This window comes from Rattus rattus, chromosome 8, assembly GCF_011064425.1.
Source record: "Rattus rattus isolate New Zealand chromosome 8, Rrattus_CSIRO_v1, whole genome shotgun sequence".
Lineage (NCBI taxonomy): Eukaryota > Metazoa > Chordata > Mammalia > Rodentia > Muridae > Rattus > Rattus rattus.
In genome coordinates, this window is record NC_046161.1 from 1495967 (window position 1) to 1518664 (window position 22698).

The 22698-nt window shown below is 34.5% G+C and overlaps 1 protein-coding gene across 6 annotated transcripts in view; it reads left to right on the forward strand.

Annotated features, from left to right (window-relative positions):
* Positions 1-20235, forward strand: part of Gria4 (glutamate ionotropic receptor AMPA type subunit 4) — a 156702-nt gene extending 136467 nt beyond the window's left edge. Inside the window, exons 11-13 of one of the 6 annotated variants that reach the window (XR_004388770.1) lie at positions 8088-8202; positions 13516-13630; positions 16317-16426. Coding sequence is in view for 4 of the 6 variants with exons in the window: in XM_032909664.1 (XP_032765555.1) it covers positions 8088-8202; positions 16317-16451; positions 19113-19277 (415 nt within the window). In the remaining 2 variants the exon portion in view is untranslated. Of the gene's footprint in view, positions 1-8087; positions 8203-13515; positions 13631-16316; positions 16565-19112 lie in introns of those variants that run through there. The other 5 variants (XM_032909667.1, XM_032909666.1, XM_032909664.1 and 2 more) reach the window with 5 other exon arrangements.
* The last annotated feature ends 2463 nt before the right edge of the window (positions 20236-22698 follow it).

The following is a 22698-nucleotide window of genomic DNA, read 5'->3' on the forward strand; positions in this document are numbered from 1 at the left end:
TGAAATCTGTGAAGTGAAGAAAGAAAAGATAACCACTAGCCCACATATTGACTAAAAAAATTCTCAAGATTCTAAGTACTTAAAGAACTTCTTGGAAGGTTTAGGAAACAGACAAGGATGTAAAAGAGAATATGATCTGTGGTTCATGGGCTGAATCATAATTCCAGAATCATACTAGAAAGAATAAGGAGCAGAGTCTGGAAGGCAGAAGAATGAGAAGTCTAGAACAGAGCAGAGTCTGCACAGCTCATCTTTACCAGAAAGGCTTAGGTATACATGGTTTTGTGTTGCAGAGCACCACACATGCAGTGACTGACAGAAATCAGATTGTAGTTCTTTGAACTTTACTTTAGACTAATACTGACCTAAGTTTGAAAATCAACAAAACTTGAAGTGGCTTATGAAACATCTTACAATGCATCTGGTTGTGTCATCATACAATGCTCCTTTTTCTAGCACTTGCAAACAGCACAAACAGTGAGGTAGAGAAGATGGACACTGTAGACCTTAAAGTCTCAAAGAGGACCCACTAATAAAATGAAATTAACAGTATTTAATTGAGATAGCTTCCTTGATATTTTCTAATTTACTAAAGTGCATCAGAAAGTATTTTTCAATGTTTTTTTAATTTTCCATCAACTTTTCATGCAGCTATTTTTAAAAATCTCTTTTATGATGATTATGTAATGATCAAAAATTAATGTAGAGCCTTGGAAATCATTTCCAGACAAATAACAGACTCAAAATTTCTCTACTGCAACTGTGCAGTCAAGCATGGTATCAATTTGTTTTTGTATCTTCTTCTTCTGAGAGACATGCATACGAGAAGTAACAAATTAATCTCCAAACAGGTGTTTCTAGAGTTTAGTTCAGATATTTGAGTCTTTATGCATTACCAACTTTCCAAATTCTAGGAACCACCAGTAGTCATCGACCAGTTAATGCATAAAGTTTCTTGCATTTTTGTTGAAGAAAACATCTAACTTTCATCAAAGTGATCTATGACTAAATGTATGCTACAAGTTATAATCTATGGTTTAAATTAACAATATACAACTAAACTCAATGAAATACTGGTGAAGATTAACCTTGAAATATTCAACATTGACATAATTAAGGACCTAAGGAGATGGTTGAGTAGATAAGAGTGTTTGTTGAAGCACGAGGACCTGAAATCAATTCATACACACACACACACACACACACACACACACACACATATATTGGCATGGTCATCTCTCACACTGTTGAGGGACAGGTATAGGAGGATATTAGGGCTTGTTGGAGCCAGCCAAGATCCAGGATAAGTAAGTAACCCTGTCTCAAGAAATAAGGAAAACAGTGACAGAAGAAGACATCCAATGGTCTCCTCTAGGCTTTGCTTGCACAGGCATCCAGATCCACACATGCACGTGCGAAAACACACACACACACACACAGAGAGAATAAAAAATTCATATATATATGTATATATATATCCAAATGCCTTGCATACAGCCTCACTGTAATCACAGTAATCCTTGAAGAATAACCCTTGTCAGACATACTTCTCAAATAAAATAGAAACAGGCTTGCAAATTACAAAACCAAATAATGAAAACTTTCTGAAAGCTAGTCTAGTATCTTTTCATTTCTTCAGCTCTCTGGGACTTAGTTGCAGCATAAAATAGGAAGGTCTCCTCAAGAACTTAATTTCTCTTAGTCTCTTATATACCACGTAAACCAAGTGGCTTCCAACCCCTGACTCAAGAGACAAAACCTAGCATACCAAAGTCAATGGCAAACTCCAGGCCATCGAGTATTTTCCTGAGCTCCTTGTCAATACCACGAAGATTCTGATTCTTCTTTAGAGTTAATACAAATTGGTTAGAATGTTTGGTTTGAATATAGCAGTTCCTTGTGTCTGTTCTAGTTTAATTTTGGTTGCTACGATACAATACTCTGACAAAAAGCAACTTCTAGAAGAAAAGGTTTATTTCAGTTCACAATTTCAGGTTATAGTCCTACAGATCTCTGGGACTTAGGTAAGTCAAGGAGGCAGTGGCATGAGTTTCCAAGAACAAAGGAACTCAAATGAGCTAATAACACCACACTTACAGTCTAGTGCAGAGAGAAAGGAACATATGCAAGTTCTTTATCTTGTGTAGTGCCATGCCCCAAACCCAGGAATGGAGCCACCCATTTTCAGTCTATGTTCACCCACAACAATCAAGACTTGTCCAAAGCCAACCAGATTAAACCAATCCCTATTGAGACTCAGGTTCTGGGTGATTCTTGGTTCAACCCAGTTAACAATTCAAACCACCAATGAGTCATATAAAATACTTGAGAGAGTTTTGTGGAGGATTTTTATTTTTTGTTTTCTGGTTTTGCTGGTTTTGGGGGGAAGGGGTAGATTTTACTGAGTGGCATTGCAGAGAATTTTGAGTGAGCCAAGAAGTTTAGAGAGCTAGATGTAATTAAAAATAATTTTAAAAATCCTCCTAGCCATACAGTGATTTGTTGAATTTTCATCCAATTTTTTCATAACATTGAAAATATTGGCAGTTTATTTTCATACTGAGATCATAACTTCATCTATTTAGTTTGCCACTTTGACATTATGCCATATACTATTTTACCTTGTTATTGATTTTTAATAAATATAAAAGAAAGTCATATGAATTATTGATGTTTTCAATACTAACACCTATGCAGCTGTATAGATGCAATTACATTAATCTAGAAGAATTTGATAGAGTAAGGTTGAATCTAAGCATGTGAATTTATTCATATACAGTAAGTGTTTTCTGGAATTTAAATCAAGCTTCTGTAAGAGTTACAGACCCAAAAATCTTAATTCTTTTATTCAAGAATTGTAGATACCCTCCTATCTTTTCTCTAATTTTCTACGATTGATTTCCTAAAGGGAATCATCCTAAAGTTCTTATATAAAACACAGTTATTTTACTTCTAGCTTTTTATTCTATCATATGTATATTAAAATGCCCATAACATTTAATCTTTGATTACACTGAGCATCAAATTTGTTTTTATCTTTCAATATGAATAAATTATTTATATTGTATAAATTATGAACTTAAATTATTTTAATTCACCAGATTAGAACCAGGTAAGATTGTATTACTTTTCTGTGCTTTGTATTTTCTCTGGCAGAAATTGCTTAAAATCACCTTTGCTTAAAACATCTTTGCTGGTTCTAAAGGATTGTTTACCTGTCATATAATTTCTTATTAATAATTTTGATGGCGTTTGAAAACAAATTTGTTAGGATTTGTTGGAGTCTTTGATAAAAACCACAGCTTCAAATAAGTACATATTGTAGGCTTTGTGATACTAGATATTTAAGTTCTATCAAGAAATAGTATAAAGAAAACTCTCCAGCACAGACATCAGAGGCTTAAGGCTGAGGAGAGATCTTCTATATGTGAATACAATAAAGGGACTTGCACGTCTAGATGATAAAGTAGTGCCATCTTACAGGAGTCAGGTCAAAAAACCTGTCAGGCACATAGACTTATGACATTTTTGACAATAATGAAATGTTTTTTCAGCTAAGTGAAATGGGACTGAATTTATTTCAGACAGAGTAAAGAAATAATTGAAAATTATTCATCTACAAACAATATGCAGTTCCTATTTTCCATTGATAGACATTTACTAAATGTGAAGGTCTGCATCATTTTACATTCAGTTTTTCTGTGTCATTACAGAAACTCTATTTCTATTTTGAATTTTCAAATTCTATTTTTAGATTTGAAGAAATCATTAAGTGGATAAGAGTAGTTCCTAGACAAATATGAGTACCTCAATTCAAATACAGCACCTACGTTTTTTTTAAAAAGCCTGAGTATGGCCACGTGCATTCATTATTTCTACCATTGTGGAGGCCAGAGAAATTGGTTTTTTTTGGCCACCAGCTTACTAGTGCTAGATTCAATGAAAGACCCTATCACAAAGAAATATAGCTTTCCCCTGAGAGACTCAGCCAGAGCATGACAAATACAGAGGTGAATGCTAGCAGCAAACCATTGAACTCAGAACAGGGTCCCCATTGGAGGAGTTAGAGAAACTAGCTGAAGGGGCTTGCACCCCATAAGAACAACAATACCAACCAACCAGAGCTCCCAGGGACTAAACTGCTACCCAAAGACTAAACATGGATAGACTTATGACTCCAGCTCATTATATAGCAGAGGATTGTCTTGTTGGGCACCAAAGGAAAGAGAAGCCCTTGGTCCTGCCAAGGCTGGACTCCCCAATGTAGGAAAATGTCAGGGTGGGGAGGTGGGAGGGGGATGGTTTTGGAGGGGCATGGGATAGGGGACTTATGGACAGGAATCCAAGAAAGGGAATACATTTGAAATGTAAAAAAAAAAAATCCAATAAAGGAAAAAAATTTAACTTAAACATTACAGAAAGAAAAAGAAAGAAAGAAAGAAAGAAAGAAAGAAAGAAAGAAAGAAAGAAAGAAAGAAAGAAAGAAAGAAAGAAAGCAAGCAAGCAAGCAGAAAAGTCCTGACAACCTTCTCTTCTCCTCACACATTTATGGACACAGGTTCAGGTAGCAATGAGCATACTCATGCACACACATATATCCTATGCCACCATCACAAAACTTTACCAACCCCAAGCATTATAAATTTGTCCCATTTATTTAGGTAAACATGGTACCAGATGTACATTTTAATGCCTCACCAACAGAAAAATAAATTACATTGAAAAATATAGAATAGAAATGAGCATCAGGTATGAGATATGCAGCAACTAAAAGAGTATATATTTTAATTAATTTAATTTAATTAATAGAAGTTCAGGAGTCATTAATGGAGACACAGGAAGAAAGATGAAAGACATTCACCTGGATAAATGTGGTCTTTTTAATAGAAAAGGCGTATTTGCATTAGACTCCACAATGTGAGGCAGTGCAAATATTTCCCTTTCTTAGATCCCATTAAGCACTTGGGTCTTTGTAACTTCTCAAATAAAAACAAAAGGATTTGTTAGGATTTCTTGGCATCTTTGAAAATTAAGGCAATGAAATGAATTTCTGAATTCTGAAATTGGAGAGTAGTTTCGGGAATAAAAACCCTCAGCACTTTCCATGATTCCTGGGATTTATGCAGCTGAATCTCTCATTCCAAAGCAGTCACATTTCCTATGATAGTATTCATTGCTAGGGGAAGGTAATGGGAAAATTTTTCTTACTTAAACCTCATAAAATGGAAGGCAAGGAAGTGAATTACTTAGGACTTATTTCAGCCCACAAAGACCATTGTCTACACACCTCAGGTATCAGATGAAGTTCTTCCATCTATCGAGAACTCTGTTTCTCCACCACCACCACCACCACCCCTCTTTTTGCTTTTTAGGAAATCAGTTGTTTTCAAGTGGACTTTAAGTTGCATTTAATACAAAATGGATACTTAATGCAAGATTTATTATATTCTGCTTCATATAATAACCATCATAGTGTTCTTGATACAAAGTAAGCAGGAATATCCTAGACAATCAGTAAGTGTTTCTGATATTGGAGACAGTTTTTTAGAGACAATGACTGGAATGTATGAATGAGTTTCCAAAGCAGTAATAAAGTACTTGTCAGTAGGGATCTGCTTTCTGAGATCCTGTCTTCCCTGATTCTTTTTAACCTCTGTAACCATGGTTACCACCTTTCCTTAGGAGCTTCTTTAACACTTGAGCTGAATAAAAAGTACTTTTTACCAGTTCCAGTAAAATAATTGAAGAAATGTTACATACTTATGTGAAAGTAATTAATTTCTTAAGATAGAACAGGTTCAAAACAATGCATTTACATATAGTTTACTCTGCAGTTTAAAGAGCAATCTGAAGTGGCTTTGAGACAGCACAAATCTATTACAAAATAGATAACTTCTTCAGTCATGTAATTGTAGATTATCATGGGGAAAATGGCATACTGAATAAAATCTCTACAATAGTAAGTGTCTTTCATGTCTTTCACACTGTATTACTGAATAAAAGTAAATTACATATGTGATGGTATTAAGCAGACTTCACCAAGGACCACAAGCTTCTACAAGAAAAGTATATGGATTGATTGTGAACTGGGCAGTTGTTTAACTATTGGTCAAGTATATATATTTTATCAAGCAAACACAGATGAATATTTATGTGTATGGATAGCAGTGTGAAACTAAATTGTTTTTACATGGCCTATTTGATGGTATTAGAAAGATATTATCTAAGAATAATTTTTGCAGACAGCTCGATTCCAAACAATCTTCTCAACATACACATTTATTTTTCTTATTCATTCCTTTATTTTGCTTTTTTGTTTGTTTCTTTATTTTCTATTGTGCTGTGAAAACATATTTGGGTATTACTAATAACCCTGTTAAATAACCCTCTCATAAAATAGTTTTACTTTTAATCAAGGGACTGTATGAACCAATATATGAAATAATTGGAATACTACTGCATTTTTGAAACCTCAAATTTATATGAATGTTCAAAGAGTAAAGCATATAATAAGAATTTCTAAATAGAAATCTAATAGTTTTAATTCACTGAAGTAAAATTTGCCTATTTCTATAAGGTTTAGTTTTGAGAACCAAAACAAATTCGAGTACCTTTTTTTTCACAATAGATTTTTTTTTTAAATTAGACATTCCTCATCTTTATGAAATGCATACATGCATTTTAATTTGGTTCTATTTGTGATAAAATTGACTTTAGAATGTTCTTCAATTTAGGAAATATGTTAATAATTTTGCTCCACTAATGTAACACTTCCTTCTAAATGTATTAACAGGCTAATAATTTAATTAGCATATAGGAAGTGTTAGTTTAACTCTTGAACACAAATGAAATTACCTCAGAGAAAGTATATGCTTTCCAAATAGTTCATCCTACCCGGAAGTGGAAAAGTGGATCATTTACCTGAAATACCAGGAATATATTTTAAAAGAATAAACACACATGATCAATTTAGTTTCAAACAGCCAAAACCTGCTGTTAGACAGCTAAATGACATTTTACTGGTAAATCATGTTAAACTTGTAATTTTCTTTTATTTGACTGGTAATTCATTTGGCAAACAGCACAGACAGAACATTTGTGCCCACATTTCCACAGTAGATTAAGTGTTTCCTAGGATTTAACAAAAGTCTTGTTAAATGCTGGGAAGTCCTCTTGAAAGAGTTCATGGGTCATTTCCGAATTTTACTGTGAAAACAGGAGAAATCAAATACATGGAAGGCGAAAACATATGCCTCTTTTTAAAGGCACTTGGAGAATAATTGGAACCCAATATACTGTTTATATTCCTCTTCAGAGAAACTAAAAAGCAGAGAAAAATCTTATCTCAAACGGTTTTGGTAAAGATTCAGCATAATGTCCTGGAGTTCAATTGCTCAATTTGAACAGTCAAAATGGACTTGCGATTCTAATTTCTAAATTACTTCTAACAGCTAAGAACAAAGAAAAACAGTGAATTCAAGAACATCCTAAGAGCCATTAATTAGTATATCCTCCCTAGATTCATTGAAGTCAAAGGGCCTGGAAATTTGCAGCTGTGAAAGAATTCAAAGCACTGAACCAATAACTCCCCCAGTAATCCAGGAACTGAGAATCTAAATTAGTAGCTGTTTTTGTTTTCATTTTTGTTTTGTTGTTGCTGTTGTTTTGTTGGTGGTGGTGTTTTTTTTTTCTTTCTTTCTTTTAATGACAGTTTGTTTTCCTTCAGGGAATAAATTTTTATCTTCGTCTCTTTTGGGTCATTGACATTCTTAGAAGCAAAGGAATTCAAAATGCAATTATTTTACTATTACTAAAAAATACAAGTTTACTACAGTTTTCCAAAAAATAAAAAAATCAGTTATCATACACTGAGCAAACTGTAAATGTCCAGCAGCACGTACTGCAGCCTGAGTCCATTTGAATGAGTTGCAGTTGCCTTTCATTTGGACTGCTGTGTACGGTGCTGTCAGCAAAATGAGAGGTTTATTTAGCATCTGTGAGAAGCTTACAAAAAAGCTAAGTCCTCATTCCTTCTAACATTTTAACAGCTCTACAGTTTCTTACAAAATATGTTTTATCGTTTCAAGAAATGCTGTTAACCTCGCAGTTTTAAAACTGAATGAACAAGGCCTCTTGGACAAATTGAAAAACAAATGGTGGTACGACAAAGGAGAATGTGGCAGCGGGGGAGGTGACTCCAAGGTTAGCCTCAATGTCACCAAGAGCGGGTAAACAGTATGTCAAGTAATAGGTGCATCTGCTGGGAGACTTATGGTAAACTCACCCAAAGATGGGTTGTCAGTCAAACCCCTTTACAAACTCAAGTATGCAATTACTGTCAAAGCAAAAATATTTGCAGCTATTACTAGTTTGGTGACATGCTCACAAGCTCAATGGCAATAAATGTGGGAAGCTCTGGCTATACTGGACTGGGGCCTGTGAAGCTGGTTTTGGAAAGAATAAAGTCTCTGAGAATGTAAAGACAGGAGAGAAGAAAAGGGTGAAGTTTATTTGTCTTCTGCATTAATGTTTGGCCAGACTTTTGTCAAAAATCTCCAATTAACAGCAAAAACATGACTCCGCCTTGATTGGTCTAGAGGTCCAACCAGAAAACTTTTACAGACAAAGAATTACAGTATAACAAAGCAAAGATAGATGCATGGTTTATATAAAGCTTTTCATTAACGGATGAATTGGAAAATTATAAGACTACAAAGTAAGTCATCTTTGTCTTCATCTCACACATACCATACATAATTCCTGCTTCATCAGTTTTTTTCTAACATCTAATTAATTTCTTCAAAAAAATAAGGTATATAATTAAGAGATATTCTAATTTGTGACCTCGAAGAACATCTCCCCTACTTCTCTCTCATCTCTATCTCTATCTCTACTTCTCTCTCTATCTCTCTCTATATAACACTATTGTCTATATCTGTACCTGTGTTTACAGATAAAAAAACAATAAAATAGGAAAATTCTGATTGAGAAACTACATTCAACTCTTTAAAAACATAATCAAAACTTTAAATTATACTTTTAAAATCATATGGCTGGGCTATAAATTTTCTCACTAGACCACCTAGATTTCAGTAGGATTTGTAATTTCAAGGAATATAGCTGTAGAGATATCTGCAGCTCTTCTCACCCTGATCCTAGTCTTAAAAAAATAATCTCTCAAATTAAGTTCATTAATATTTTCCTATAATAACCAGCCCTAATATAGAAGGGGAAAGGGTAAATATTTTGCCATCATTCCATGCACTATCTCTTTTAATCCTCTCTCTGTTCTCTGATCCTAAATAATTGATAAAGAAAGCACAAAGTGCAAGCAGCATCCAGGAGGGCTCTGAACACTTCATAACAACAGATGGCAGTTATGTGGCAGAGAAGGGGAACAGAGTAAGAGATTGAGAAGGTAAGAGCCAGGGAGATCAGATTATGAGAAAAGAAGAAGAACAGTAAGAAGCCATGTTTGCTTTCTTTGTAATAACCTGCTCTTGGAAGAACCAATGTAACCCCTCAAAACTTAATCTAGCCTCCAGAAAGCTAACATAGTCTCCCAACAACTCACAGACTTCTTAAAGTACCCTCCACACTAGTGCAGTCACATTGAGGTTTTAAGCCTCAAATGAGTTTGAGGGAGCAAACCACACTTATATTAGAGGATTAGCTCAAAGTGTAATGAATGAATTAATTTTATATTTTAAACTCAAACTTCCCTAGATTTTCTAATGGTTTCCATAATCATATACAGAAACCAAGTATTCCTGTGTGAAAATTAGAAATGTCCAAAAATGTTCTATATTAGCACCAGAAAACTTAAAATGTATATGTTGGGCCTACAGAGATGTGTCAGCAGTTAAGAGCACTGGCTGCTCTTCCAGAGGACTAGGGTTCAATTCCCAGCACCCACATGGCAGCTCACAAGTATCTGTAACCATCAGTTCCAGAGGATTTGGCAGGCAAAACATCAGTGCACATAAGATAAATAAATAAACATTTATATGTCATAAAATCAGAAATTACTGTTTGAATATTTTATAATGACAAGCCTTCAGACAGTATAGAGATGCTCTGTTTTACAAATATAATTATCAATCCAATTTTAGGGTAAGAAAAAGATTGTCTAGAGAAAAACAAGCAAAACAGAAATATGTGTATGTCAGGAAAATATACACAACAAAAATAATTATGACTTTATAAAATGAGGGATTCAACAACTGGGTCAGTGTGAACTCAAGAGACTGATGATGTATCACAGAGCTGAGTAAGCTTGCATGGTCTGATAGTAAACCTAACTTTAAGTCTAACTTGATTAGTCCTAAAAGCAAACCTTTTATTCCTTTGCTGTATATAGCATAGTTTTCATAAAGATGAACTAGGAAATTATGTTCTAAACTACTATTTTAGGTATTGCCAGAGAACTTTCCAAAATGTTAAAAAACTTAACATAAAATAATCACTTAAAATGAAATTATAGTATGTTCTGTTTTCCCCTGGGAGTTTAAGTTCCATATTCACGCAAGGTTTATCACCAAAAGAATACGATGTTTCAATGTAAATGTTAATAACACCCTACTATGAATTCATGAGAAAAGGTAATATTTAAACACCCTGAACTAACAAAGGTCAGAGTAAATTACCAAGAAGTGCTTATGCATTTAAAATTCGCTCTGTATCTTCCGCAAGTAACTACTCTTCTTTTGAATCTTACCTCTTATATACTATTTTACTTGATCTTCAAAAGAGATAAAATAAGAAGTCAAAGTGCTAAATGGAAGAAAGCAGCAAGCTCCAAAGCATCAGTTCAAGGGTATAAACTGCAGATATAAAATAAATAGATTGATAGATGATAGATAGATAGATAGATAGATAGATAGATAGATAGATAGATAGATAGATAGATAGATAGATAGATAGACCAAATCCAGAGAGGTCTTCACACAACCCATCCAAAATATGACTGATTTGGTTTTGAGGCAGCTTGGCTGTCACAGACTATAGCTACACCCATTCCCAACACTGAAGTTCTGACTACAGTAACCTTCAGCCATAAAAATTTAACAAGAGTTGTTAAGAGAAGGGATTTTTATCTTCCAGGGAAAATGGCAGATGAGAAATCATAGGCAAACAAAATCTTGTTTACAAATCCTTTGCCTGTACTAATATTATTGTAAAATTATTTTTAATCCTTATGAAAATTTATACCCATCCTAATGAGTGGGTGAAATTATAAACACATTTATTGACAAGGGCCCAGTAGAAATATGGATTGCAGTGTGTAAAACTTTTTGTACAAGCCAATATCTGTTGAGGTTCTAAATCTTGACTTTAAGATTTTTGACAAGGCCTACACCTATTATCATGGTACTAATAACAGCTTTATAATGAGTACCTTTTCTATTTTGTGTGCTTTAGTGTCCTACATACAAGTATCCCTATACACATGAATGTGAGTGTTCATAAAAATCACTTAATGGACACAATCCTTAGATTACTTATTCCTGGGAATTATATTCCAGCACATAATTCCTCAGTTTTGATTTGACATTTGGTTGAAAGCAGTTGATGCTTGGTTTTAATAAGTTTTATACCTATAAGACACTTATTCTCTGATACTAAAACCTTGGAAATAAATGAAAACTAAGAGACAGTCATAGAAAAAAATTATACACAAGCAGAAAAGCTGTGATAGAAAAGAAACTGCTTACTCACCCATAGCTTGGAAAGGGTTGTCCTAGGACCACATCCCTTCCTCCATGTGTACACTTCCTCTGGTTGAATATTAGTTATAGTTAGTAATAAATATCTGATATCTGAATTGCCAATTTAACCTCACTCTCTAAAACCAAGCTACTTGTGTGAATAGCAGAAGAGGCAAAGAAGCAGGGGAAGAGAGAAAGAGGATAAAGAAAAAGCTGACATGCAGAAGGGAGAGAAAAAGTGACAATAGTCGTCATCTAACCCACAAATGCTGCTATTAACTCCCCTAAAAGGAAGTTAAAAGAGACTACTTTCATATCCTACATCTGTTTTTTCTTATATCTGAATACTCCTTTTCTCAGTCCAACCCATTCAAAAATGCATTATAGTACTGTAATATGTCTATCACGTGCGGGGTGTTTTTTAGGCTTTGGAATGTCAACCTGAAGGTCTAAACATTTTTTTAAATATTAGTTATGGTAGCACCAAGGCAGTAGAGTTGCCACACATTAAAGACTCTCCCAGGAAATACAAATCTCAACACAGTCAAATCCTATACAGTATTAATTCCAAGAAGAAAACTGATCTTCTATATAATCCTCTAACTACTTTAATTGTGAGTCAGTTAATATTCTGGTAAGTACTGTTTTAGGAAGAGAATGAATTGCAGGCCCTTATTATCACTGAGTTGAGAGGACTGAGCTGAGCTATGGGGAGCCTAAGTGTGCATACAAGTAGATGGGTATAAACAATGAGGCCTAGATCAACTGAGTTCATTTCATTACTGCTAATAAGCATACTCTAAAATACAAGTTTTAATAGAGGTTTAAATTATTGCAGATTTTCAACCACTAAACAGCTAAAACTTCAGGATCAGAGCAAAAACTGATTATTTCTTAAATGGAATAATAAACCTACATCATCGTAAAATTTTATGACACTGGTTCAAAAGTATGTGAACTAACATTAGGGGGTAATTAATCTCATTTTAAATCTATACAAGCAATTTTAAATAAAATTTCTGAGTCGTTGGTGTACTTTTAAGTACAGAAGCTATGAAGCTTCTGTACTTAAATTCCAGATTTGGATAATGCCCAGATATTTAGTTGTTGAGTTAAGCCCTCTTTATCTTAGAATTTTTATTATCATTAATATATTTGTAATAATTTAAAATTTTAGACAGATGATTGCTTACGTTGATGTCATTTAGACTCAATGCTGCAATTCAGAAGGAAAATACAAGCATATGCTTATACTTTAAAATAGCAATTTGCATATTTATATTGTAAAGACCTTTACTACCTAAACTGGGGCTTCGTCAGCAACACAGGAGATACCCTTCTCCTTGTATGAAACGTGCTATGGAGTCTATTCATTGACGTATACCATCCACATATTCATAGGAAGAAAGTAAAAGCTCACTGACTAGACTGTAGTGTATGGGGCGCAGTTTGTTGCCATCTCTACTCATTTTGAAGAAGAAAGTAAGCGGTTCCTGGACTCTGCTGTCACAGGTATATGGGGGTAAATTACAACTGTTCATGAAATCCAACCAGGCCAATAGTTTTGGATTCACAGTAATTGCATACATTTTTATTTAAAAATCCTCCCTAGCAGCATGTGCCTGTTACATAAAGCGATGGAGCAGGCCCCAGTTTTATGTCTGATTCTAAACCTGGGCCTACAGTTAAGACATAGTGCCTACTGTGGCCTTTGCTCCTTCACTTTGCCATGCGATTCTAATGTAGTTTTACTTGAATAACATAAAATAACATATATAATGTTATTTATGTTATTTTCCACGTGAAGAACTCCTGTAAACCTTGCCGTTTTGAAACTCAGTGAGGCAGGCGTCTTAGACAAGCTGAAAAACAAATGGTGGTACGATAAAGGTGAATGTGGACCCAAGGACTCGGGAAGCAAGGTCAGTCGGTGCAGTTCGGGGCTCTTCTTGAATGTGAAACAAACAGTAACGGGGAGCAATTATCTAAACTTAATGAAACTTTTAAACACTGAACTTTTCTGTCTACGTTATTTAGAACTTAATGCCATAAATTTCAACCCAGGCTCTATCCATAGGCAATAAAACTGCTTCCCTGTAATAAAGATTTAAAATAAACTAAAATTAACTTGAATATATATATAGATAGATAGATTAGATATAGATATAGATAGATAGATATAGATATAGATAGATATAGATAGATGATAGATATAGAGATATATATAAAATAAGATTCACACTTATTTACCACTAATCTTTGTCAGGTTTCTTTTTGCATAAAGAGAACATAAATATGTATTTTTAAAGTTGGTTCTCAAAACAGGAAATGGGAAATTGATCATCAATTATGGGCAAGGTCAATATATTAAATAAATAACACTCAGTGTTATATCACTACACTGTCAAGCATTCTGCATTACTTAAAATTTCTGTTTTAACAGACCAATACAATAGACTTCCAGATCCATTCTCTCAATATAAATTATTTCAAAAATCAGTATTAACAGTGCATTTCCACAAGTTCTAAGATCCTTTGTCCATGTACTTATCTTTAGAGATTTGCTTATTTTTGGTTTGTATGCATGTTTATTTGCATGCATGTATGTTTCTGCATTCTCAGATGCCAGAGGCAGGTATTGGATGCCCTAGAACTGGATTTACAAACAGCTGTTAGCTGTATTTGTATGCTGGAAATCCAACCCATGTCCTCTGGAAAATGCTCTTAACCAGTGACCATCTCCTCATTCCCTGATTGTGAAATCCTTACAAGCAAGGCAGAAACATATAGGCTAAGTTTATGAAGTATAAAGTTACATCCTTATTATCTTTGGAAAAAAATCAATTTTATCACTGATTCAGCATAACTATAGAATATATTTAAAGAGGCCAGATGATGCATGCACATAAGCCATAATTGAAGAGTTTTGAATTTTTTTTGAAATTTTTGTACATCATATTCTAGAAGGAATGCAAATAGGTAGCCATTCTAAGACATTGAAATGAGTGACTGACTACATTTGGGAAGTTTCTATTAATTCTAAGAAACAAAGTCAGATTAAAAGCTCATTTTTCAGAACTTACACCTATTTAATCATACTTTCTGCCTTTTAACAAGAGTGGCATAAGACAAGCTTGGCAATATAATGAACTGTCACCTTGTGTCCTGCTGTAAAATACGATAAATGTACATAATCAAAACCAACTTACCTTAAAATAACATGACCAAGCCGACAAATGCATATGTAGATATTTGTATCACTTAAAATAAAATTTCCTTATATAACAGCAGAAGAAATTAAACCAGATTTTGTATTGAAGGCATTCGTGGATATATGATGGCTACAGAACATTCTTCAGGTCATCCTAAGTCCTTTTACAATAATGATATATACATACATATATATGTGTGTATGTATGTAAAACACATTAATAGTTTATTGAAATTCTTTTTACTTATTGTCACAGTTTCATATCACCTAATCATCTGGCTGTCTGTTTCTACATCTAAAAATGAGGGAATACTATAGTGAGGATCTGAACTAAAATATACATAAAATATTAACTATTAAGCATTTTAAGTGGCAATGAAAAATTTAATTCATAAAAATAAGTATAAATCTAACCTTACATAAATAAATTGTTTATAAATTAGGATATATTTCATTAAAATTTATTTTTAAAAAGCTGGAATGGTGACATATGTTGGTAATGCTAGAACCTGTGATGTCGAAGCATGAGGATCAGAATTAAAGTTTGCTTAAGCTGCAGAGTTTACCAACCTAGACTACATGAGACGCTGTCTCAAAAAGAAAACATTAAATTAAATTAAAATTTTAAAGTAATATAATACTTCCTGTATATTATAATGCATATTGTATTTTTATTACATATACATATTACATATATGTATTTTATTACATAAACATATAGTGTATTACATATACTATTGCTAAGTAGTATATAAAATTCAAAATTAATATTGTTTAGTGTGTTTATGGATAAACTGGAAGAATAAATAATGCATGCCCTGGTGCCTTATTATTTATATATACCTGATAAGTTAATGATGAATAGTTTGATCTGATAATTTAAAGACCCTTAGTTCTATAAAGTTATGAAATGTGGGATGATAAGTATTCAAAAGAAATATTAAATACTAAAATGATCTTTTAAACGATGTAAAGCCCAAAGATTCTCTTTTCCATATTCTGAGCATGACATTTTCAAAATCTAAAACAAGTTTTCTTATGTCTCCCTACATATATATATATATGTATATATACACATACATATATGTATATATATATATGAATGCTTACTTATGGCTAACTATAGTGCTTTTTATTGCATATTTAGTAACATTAAAATGTTTGGATTTTATTGAATATAATCCTATGTATTTATTGATAATTATCATAATTTTCTTCTCCCAAGAGCAATAAGCTTTATATTTACTTTTATAAACCTGCATTAGTGACTTTATGCCTGTAAATAATTCTCAGCTAAATTAAGGATTTATGTTAATTAACTATTTGGACTTTATGTGTCCCTTCCCTTTTGGATGTGTCATTCTGATAGTTAACTGCCTTGTCTTTATCCTTTCTAGGACAAGACGAGTGCCTTGAGCCTGAGCAACGTAGCAGGCGTCTTCTACATTCTGGTTGGCGGCCTGGGCTTGGCAATGCTGGTGGCTTTGATAGAGTTCTGTTACAAGTCCAGGGCAGAAGCGAAGAGAATGAAGGTGGCAAAGAGTGCACAGACTTTTAACCCAACTTCCTCGCAGAATACCCACAATTTAGCAACCTATAGAGAAGGTTACAACGTATATGGAACCGAAAGTATTAAGATTTAGGGGTAGGACTTAGGCCTACGCCAGAGAGCGGGGATGCATCCTGTGAACGTGGTGTTGTGACCTGTCTGTCCTGTGGTGGTATTGCTTGCTTCTCATTAGAGCTTTCTATTTTTGACATTTTCAGTGCACAGTGGTTCTGTTTTCTGTTGGCTGCAGATGTTCTGTTTGAAACTTTATGTTGCCAATAGATATCTGCATTGCAATGGTCAGAAACATTAAAACATATTAGAGTTGCTCCCCAAAATAATGTAAACAGCATGATTTCCCTAAAATTGAGTAAATTTCAAATTAGATCTAAGCTTTCCTAAACAGAGACAGGATAAGTTGCTATGCAACTCATACATGCTAAGAATATAAGAACAAAACCTATTTTAAATGATCAAAAACCTAGGGACATTCCCATTTTTGGTAGCAATGTTTTCTAAAGAAATAATGCATATAAAAAAATACAACCCATTTTAAGGACTGCATAAATTTTAGCTCACCATTTCATCTGTATTCCATTCACCATTCATCTTTCTATATCTAAACGTATCGCTCTCTGTTGCTTTTTCATCTAAGAGTAATCCTAAAGGCAAACCAGTAGACAGAAGTGACTCCTTTAAGGCTAGATGTGAGCTTTTAAAATTTGCATTTTAAATACAGACAAAGCATTCATTATCATCTAATTTTTATTTTGAAGTCAGTGGCATTCGGAATTAATAAAAACAATTTGTACCTACAGAGAAGCCTTGAGATAAAACACTTTTTATTTTACTATCAAGCTGATATGTATTTCCCCTTTTTAAAAGTTTATAAAGACTGACATCCTGTTCATGGCTAAAATCCTAGAATTTGGAAGGCTGAGATAAGAGGATTGCAGCAAATTTTTGGCTTTCTTGAGCTTTATGGTGAGCTGTAGGCTAACCTCAACAATGGACAGAGAGTTTCTTAAAAGAAAACAGAAAAGAAAGAAAAGAAGAGGCTCTAAGAACTAGAATTAATGGTTCTTAAGTTAGATAGTATCTAAGTCAACAAAATCTGCAAAATCAAAACCAGATCCTTTACTACATAGAAGATCTACTTGGCTAGAGACCAGAGTGATGGTTCAGATGTAAAGCATCAACATTCAGTTACCAGCACCTAGATCTAATGGCTCACAGACATCTGTGGGTACACACACACACACACACCGGGGGGAAAGAAATGCAGACAGACACAGAGACAGATACACATACAGATACACAGAGAAATATGTACACACACAACTAATAGCAAATCAAGGTAATTTTCAAAAATCAGATTTTAATTTCAAGGTACTAATGGAAGCTAATCATTTAAGTGTGCCATTTCCCCCCTAAAGTTCCCATTATATGCAAAATTATTCTAAACATAAAAGTGATTGATATTTCTGTAAACATCCTATCCTAAGTCCTCACTATGAAAACAGGTATTCATTTGGACTACTGTTAGATGTGCCTTTTATTTTAATTATAGTTAATAATGTCACACAATTTGAGTTGTTATCATCAGCGTGAATGACTTTAAATACTTTTACTCCAACAGCTTTTAGCACCATAATGAATTTCATTACCATGTGCATATCAAACCTGAAATAGAATTTCCTAAAAAATTAGATAAAATTTTGTTCACAATAAACACATACATTATATGCAAGAAAGTGGAAGTCCTAGTCACTACACAGCTTAGAGAACATCTCCTTTACCTTCGTTTCCTCTTCTTAACCCTGGTATTTATTTGCTAGGAAGGATTTGAAAGCAGTAAATACACAGTACTCGGATATGCGTGATCACAGAGCCTCCTCCTCTTCTACATAGTGTTACCTTCTCGTATCTGAGGAGTTAGGAAATAAAGCCTTAGTGAACATTCAGAGGCCAGCCACCTTTCCTTCAGCGCAAGACCACCTGTGGCCATTCCATTCCATGCATTGTCAAACATGCCTACCTATGATGCACCTTATTGAAGCATAAATGTGAGCCTTGATTCCTAACAGGCATAGAGTGAACTATATGTCACTAACTGTGCTGTTCTGAGTCATGTCTGTAATTTGTGTGAATGATTGAAAGTGTGTGGATAGGTCTGTGTGAGGAAAACAGGAAGTTAATATATATGTGGTTTAGCAATTTTTCATGATTTAAGAAACCATTCTTTGCATCATAAAGAAAACGTCTAACAAGAAAATACCATAATTTATAGAATGTCCATCTAACACAAGAAAAGTTTTAAGCTTCCTTGAAAGTATTAGGGTGTAGAGATCAGCAAGTGAAAAGAATTCCTATCCAGATTTGCCCCCCCCCAATAAAACAGATTTTATGATTTTACAAATATCTTTTAACTATGTAGAATCTAAAACTTTATGCTGATTGATTCTTCTCCAGCTGTATCTGAGCTCTTTTTTAAAAAAGCAATTTGCTATGACCAAAAAGCACAGGAGAAAAATGCAGATGTCTAGTTATCAGTATTTTGGTGTTTGATGTGCCACGTTTTGTTGAAGCAACAGAAATATCATAACACCTGGCATCCTCTCTGTTTCCTTTTCATGCAACCCAGCTGACTTTTTCCGAAGCCATAAGAAACAAAGCCAGGTTATCCATCACTGGGAGTGTGGGAGAAAACGGCCGTGTGCTGACCCCTGACTGCCCCAAGGCCGTACACACAGGAACTGCAATTAGACAAAGTTCGGGATTGGCTGTCATTGCATCGGACCTACCATAAAAACCAAAAAAATAATTGAGTGCCTTAATCAAACTGTGTTGGTGACTGACTGAAACGCAGCCCTGAGGGAAAGGCCAAGAGTGGGTCTTGGCTAAATCCATCCTTTGGCTTGAGAGCAGGAAGAGCATACTGAGTGCCGGACAGAACCAGTGCATGATTTCAGCACGGAAATGCAGACTCGGATTTTTTTTATCAGGAAAACTCACAATTTAGTTTTTTTGGGGGTAGAGGGTGGGGGATAGCTGGGATAGGTGTATTAACAGCAACAAATTTCACTTGAGCGCACTTAAAACTAATCAGACTGGTCAGTTAGTGCATTAAACTGTGAAGTTCTTTCTCAGAAAGGTCTTAGTCACTACAGCAACAGATTCAACAGTTACTAGAGGTCAAGGAACCTTCTACCTGTGTCTCCAGAACACCCATATAGTCGATGGCATAATCTGCAGCTGAAACAAGCAGTCACTAAGATGTGATAAGAAAATAATAAATATGTAAATCCTGTGAAAAAAACAACAAAATTTAAAGAAAGTATTTACAGTTACTTTGGAAATAAAACAATACTGAAACATGCTTGCTTTTTAACTGAAGTAAATCCAGTAGAGGACAACACAATTGTTTTTTCTAACCATCTTAGGGAACAATACATTGCAATAATTGATAATAATGCCATCACTGTAATAAACTTTAGAGACTTTTTTATGTAAAAGTTGTTTGTCACCTTGTTTCCTGTAACCTTCACTCTGTCACACAAGTTGGCTCATAGGTTGTGTTTGTCTATCAGAAACAACAACAAAAAAAATGAAGAAAATGTTGGCATGAAGTCATCCATCTGCAACGTAGAATTTAAAAGACTACGGGTCATTCATGTTATCAATATAATTTATAATCCTGTTCTGTGTACAAAATTGTGGTTTTTGTACCCACCCAAAAGAATAAAACAACAGTTTTTCTTACAGTACCTATCCACAGAGCTTAACTTTTTTCCCTATGATTATTTGAGAAACTCTGAGACTCCTTGAGGGATTATAGAAATCAAGGGATAGGCCATATAAAAATGTAGCTAGTTTTTATTATTTCTGTATACTTTTTCTAGATATTGGGCTCATGGGTTAACAGACTAAGTTGTCAAAAGTAGAGTCCTTGAGTCTGGGGAATGAACCACTATTCTAATACAAACACACCCTGCATGGAAATTTTACTTGACTCTATTTTGCAGTAAATAATTCAGTGTCTCTTGGGCATTTTCCCTCATTCCCATACTAAATTCTTTGAAGACACTGATAACAGTTTGGGGTAAACTACAGTTGAAAAACTCAATCCTTATTTCTACCCAGTAATTGTGAATAAAATTATACCATGCTCAGTTTTAAGAAAACAAAACCCTTATGGTTCAAAAGGTCTGCTTCATTTGAAATGATGAATGAATTCAATGACACAGATGAAAAAAAAAATCACAGATTGAGGGATCTTTGTAGAAAGCACAAATTAGGATGATTCCCAAAGTGTGGCCTTAAAGGAAGAGTTGAGTTTTTACAGGAAATGGTGCTGGTAAGTTCCTAGTGGTGAGCAGCACACAAAGATGTTCCTTTTTTCAGTGTCATATGTGCAAGGCTTGTGCAGAAAGTTGGCCTGGTGAGGGTACAGGGTGTCAGAAGTTTGGAGGATTGGTTTCCTTCCCTCAATGCTTACAATCCCTATTCAATATCTGTGTGTCACTACAATGTAATCCTTATAACACATGTATGCACTGTCCCTTGGGAAAGGTTACTGTGTTGTTGAGTAATTATTCATTTCACAACCTAGGCTCCTCCCTGGTGCCGTCTTTTTTCTTCTTCTTCTTCTTCTTCTTCTTCTTCTTCTTCTTCTTCTTCTTCTTCTTCTTCTTCTTCTTCTTCTTCTTCTTCTTCTTCTTCTTCTTCTTCTTCTTCTTCTTTTTTTCTTCTTCTTCTTCTTCTTCTTCTTCTTCTCCTCCTCCTCCTCCTCCTCCTCCTCCTCCTCCCTCCCTCTCCCCCTCCCTCCCCCCTCCCCCCTCCCCCTCCTTCTCTCACTCCTACCTAAGCTCTCAGCCAGCAAATGTACCTCCACAGAACACAGAATCTACCATCTCTTCGGTCTGTAGATCTCTGTCTTTACCTGTCACACATCCTTCAGCCCCGAAATTGAATTTTATGTGTACTGGGAAGATCTCCATGATTATCCACCACCCCTGCCCATGACACTGAGTTATGTGCCATTCTTAATGTTTCTTACCCATCATGGCACTCATCCTACTGCATTGTAATTACTTGTGTACGTGTCTGTAAACTACTAGACTGTCAGCTCCTTGAGGGCAGGGACTGTGTCTATCTTGTTCACAGTTGTACCCCCCAGCACCCAGCACAGTGCCTGGCATATTGTAGGTGCTTAATAAATATTTGTTGAATGAAGAGTGAGTTGAGTTGATTTAATTAAGTTGAAGCAAAAAAAAAAAAAACATATTTTCCCTCTTAACAGCCCTGGAGTGTATGTTAGGTGTAGAATAGGCTAAAATGAAACTGAAGGCTGACTGATAATTTCAGTTACACTAAGGAAAATAGCCAAAAAGAAACACCCATGGAGATTTAATAAATTTTATTTTTCTTTTTTTAAAAATAGTATATTTTATTTGGCATATTATAAAGGGCAGTGGACCTGGAAGTAGCAAGGGTACTACGTGCAGCAATTCAATACACTCTCTAGATTAGCAGGGTCCCTGTTTACCTATAACTGTGGTACAATTGACTAGGTGAGAAAATTCTCAAGAAAATTCAGTGTTTCAGAACAAAACTTAAGCTTGGCATTGAGATATACTTCTAAAATAGCTTTCATTCAAGTTTGAAGTGGGTTTGTGTCATGTTAAGAGTTGTATTTGTTTACAGCAGAAAGTAATTTTGGGAAAAAGAAAAAAATAATTTTGACACCTCTCTGTAGTCTTAGAACCAAAATTGTTATTAAACTCAGAAGTGTGATTTTAAAACATGTGAAAATGAAAGCTGGCAAGATGGCTCACTGGGTGTGTTTACCATGCAAGCCTGGGAACAACCCATGTAAAGCTGGAAGAACTGACTGCACGGAGTTGCTCTCTGGCCTCCATATATGCACTGAGGTATGCATATCCTTATACACACTCATCATATACACAAATAATACTGCATAAAAATAAGTTTAAAACATTTGATTACACAAAGTGAAAGAACCCGAGTACTAAACAAGAAGATCATTATGTATTGAAACTAAATATTTCATGCAAAAGTATCTTAGAAGATCCACAAGCTAGGTAATCAATAGGCATTAACTATCATGAGGAGATCTAAAGAGAACCACCTTGTGACAGTCAGCCCTGTAACTCATTGAAAATGCACTCTCAACAGTTCTATAGTAATTTCAAGTTGGTGCGTGTATT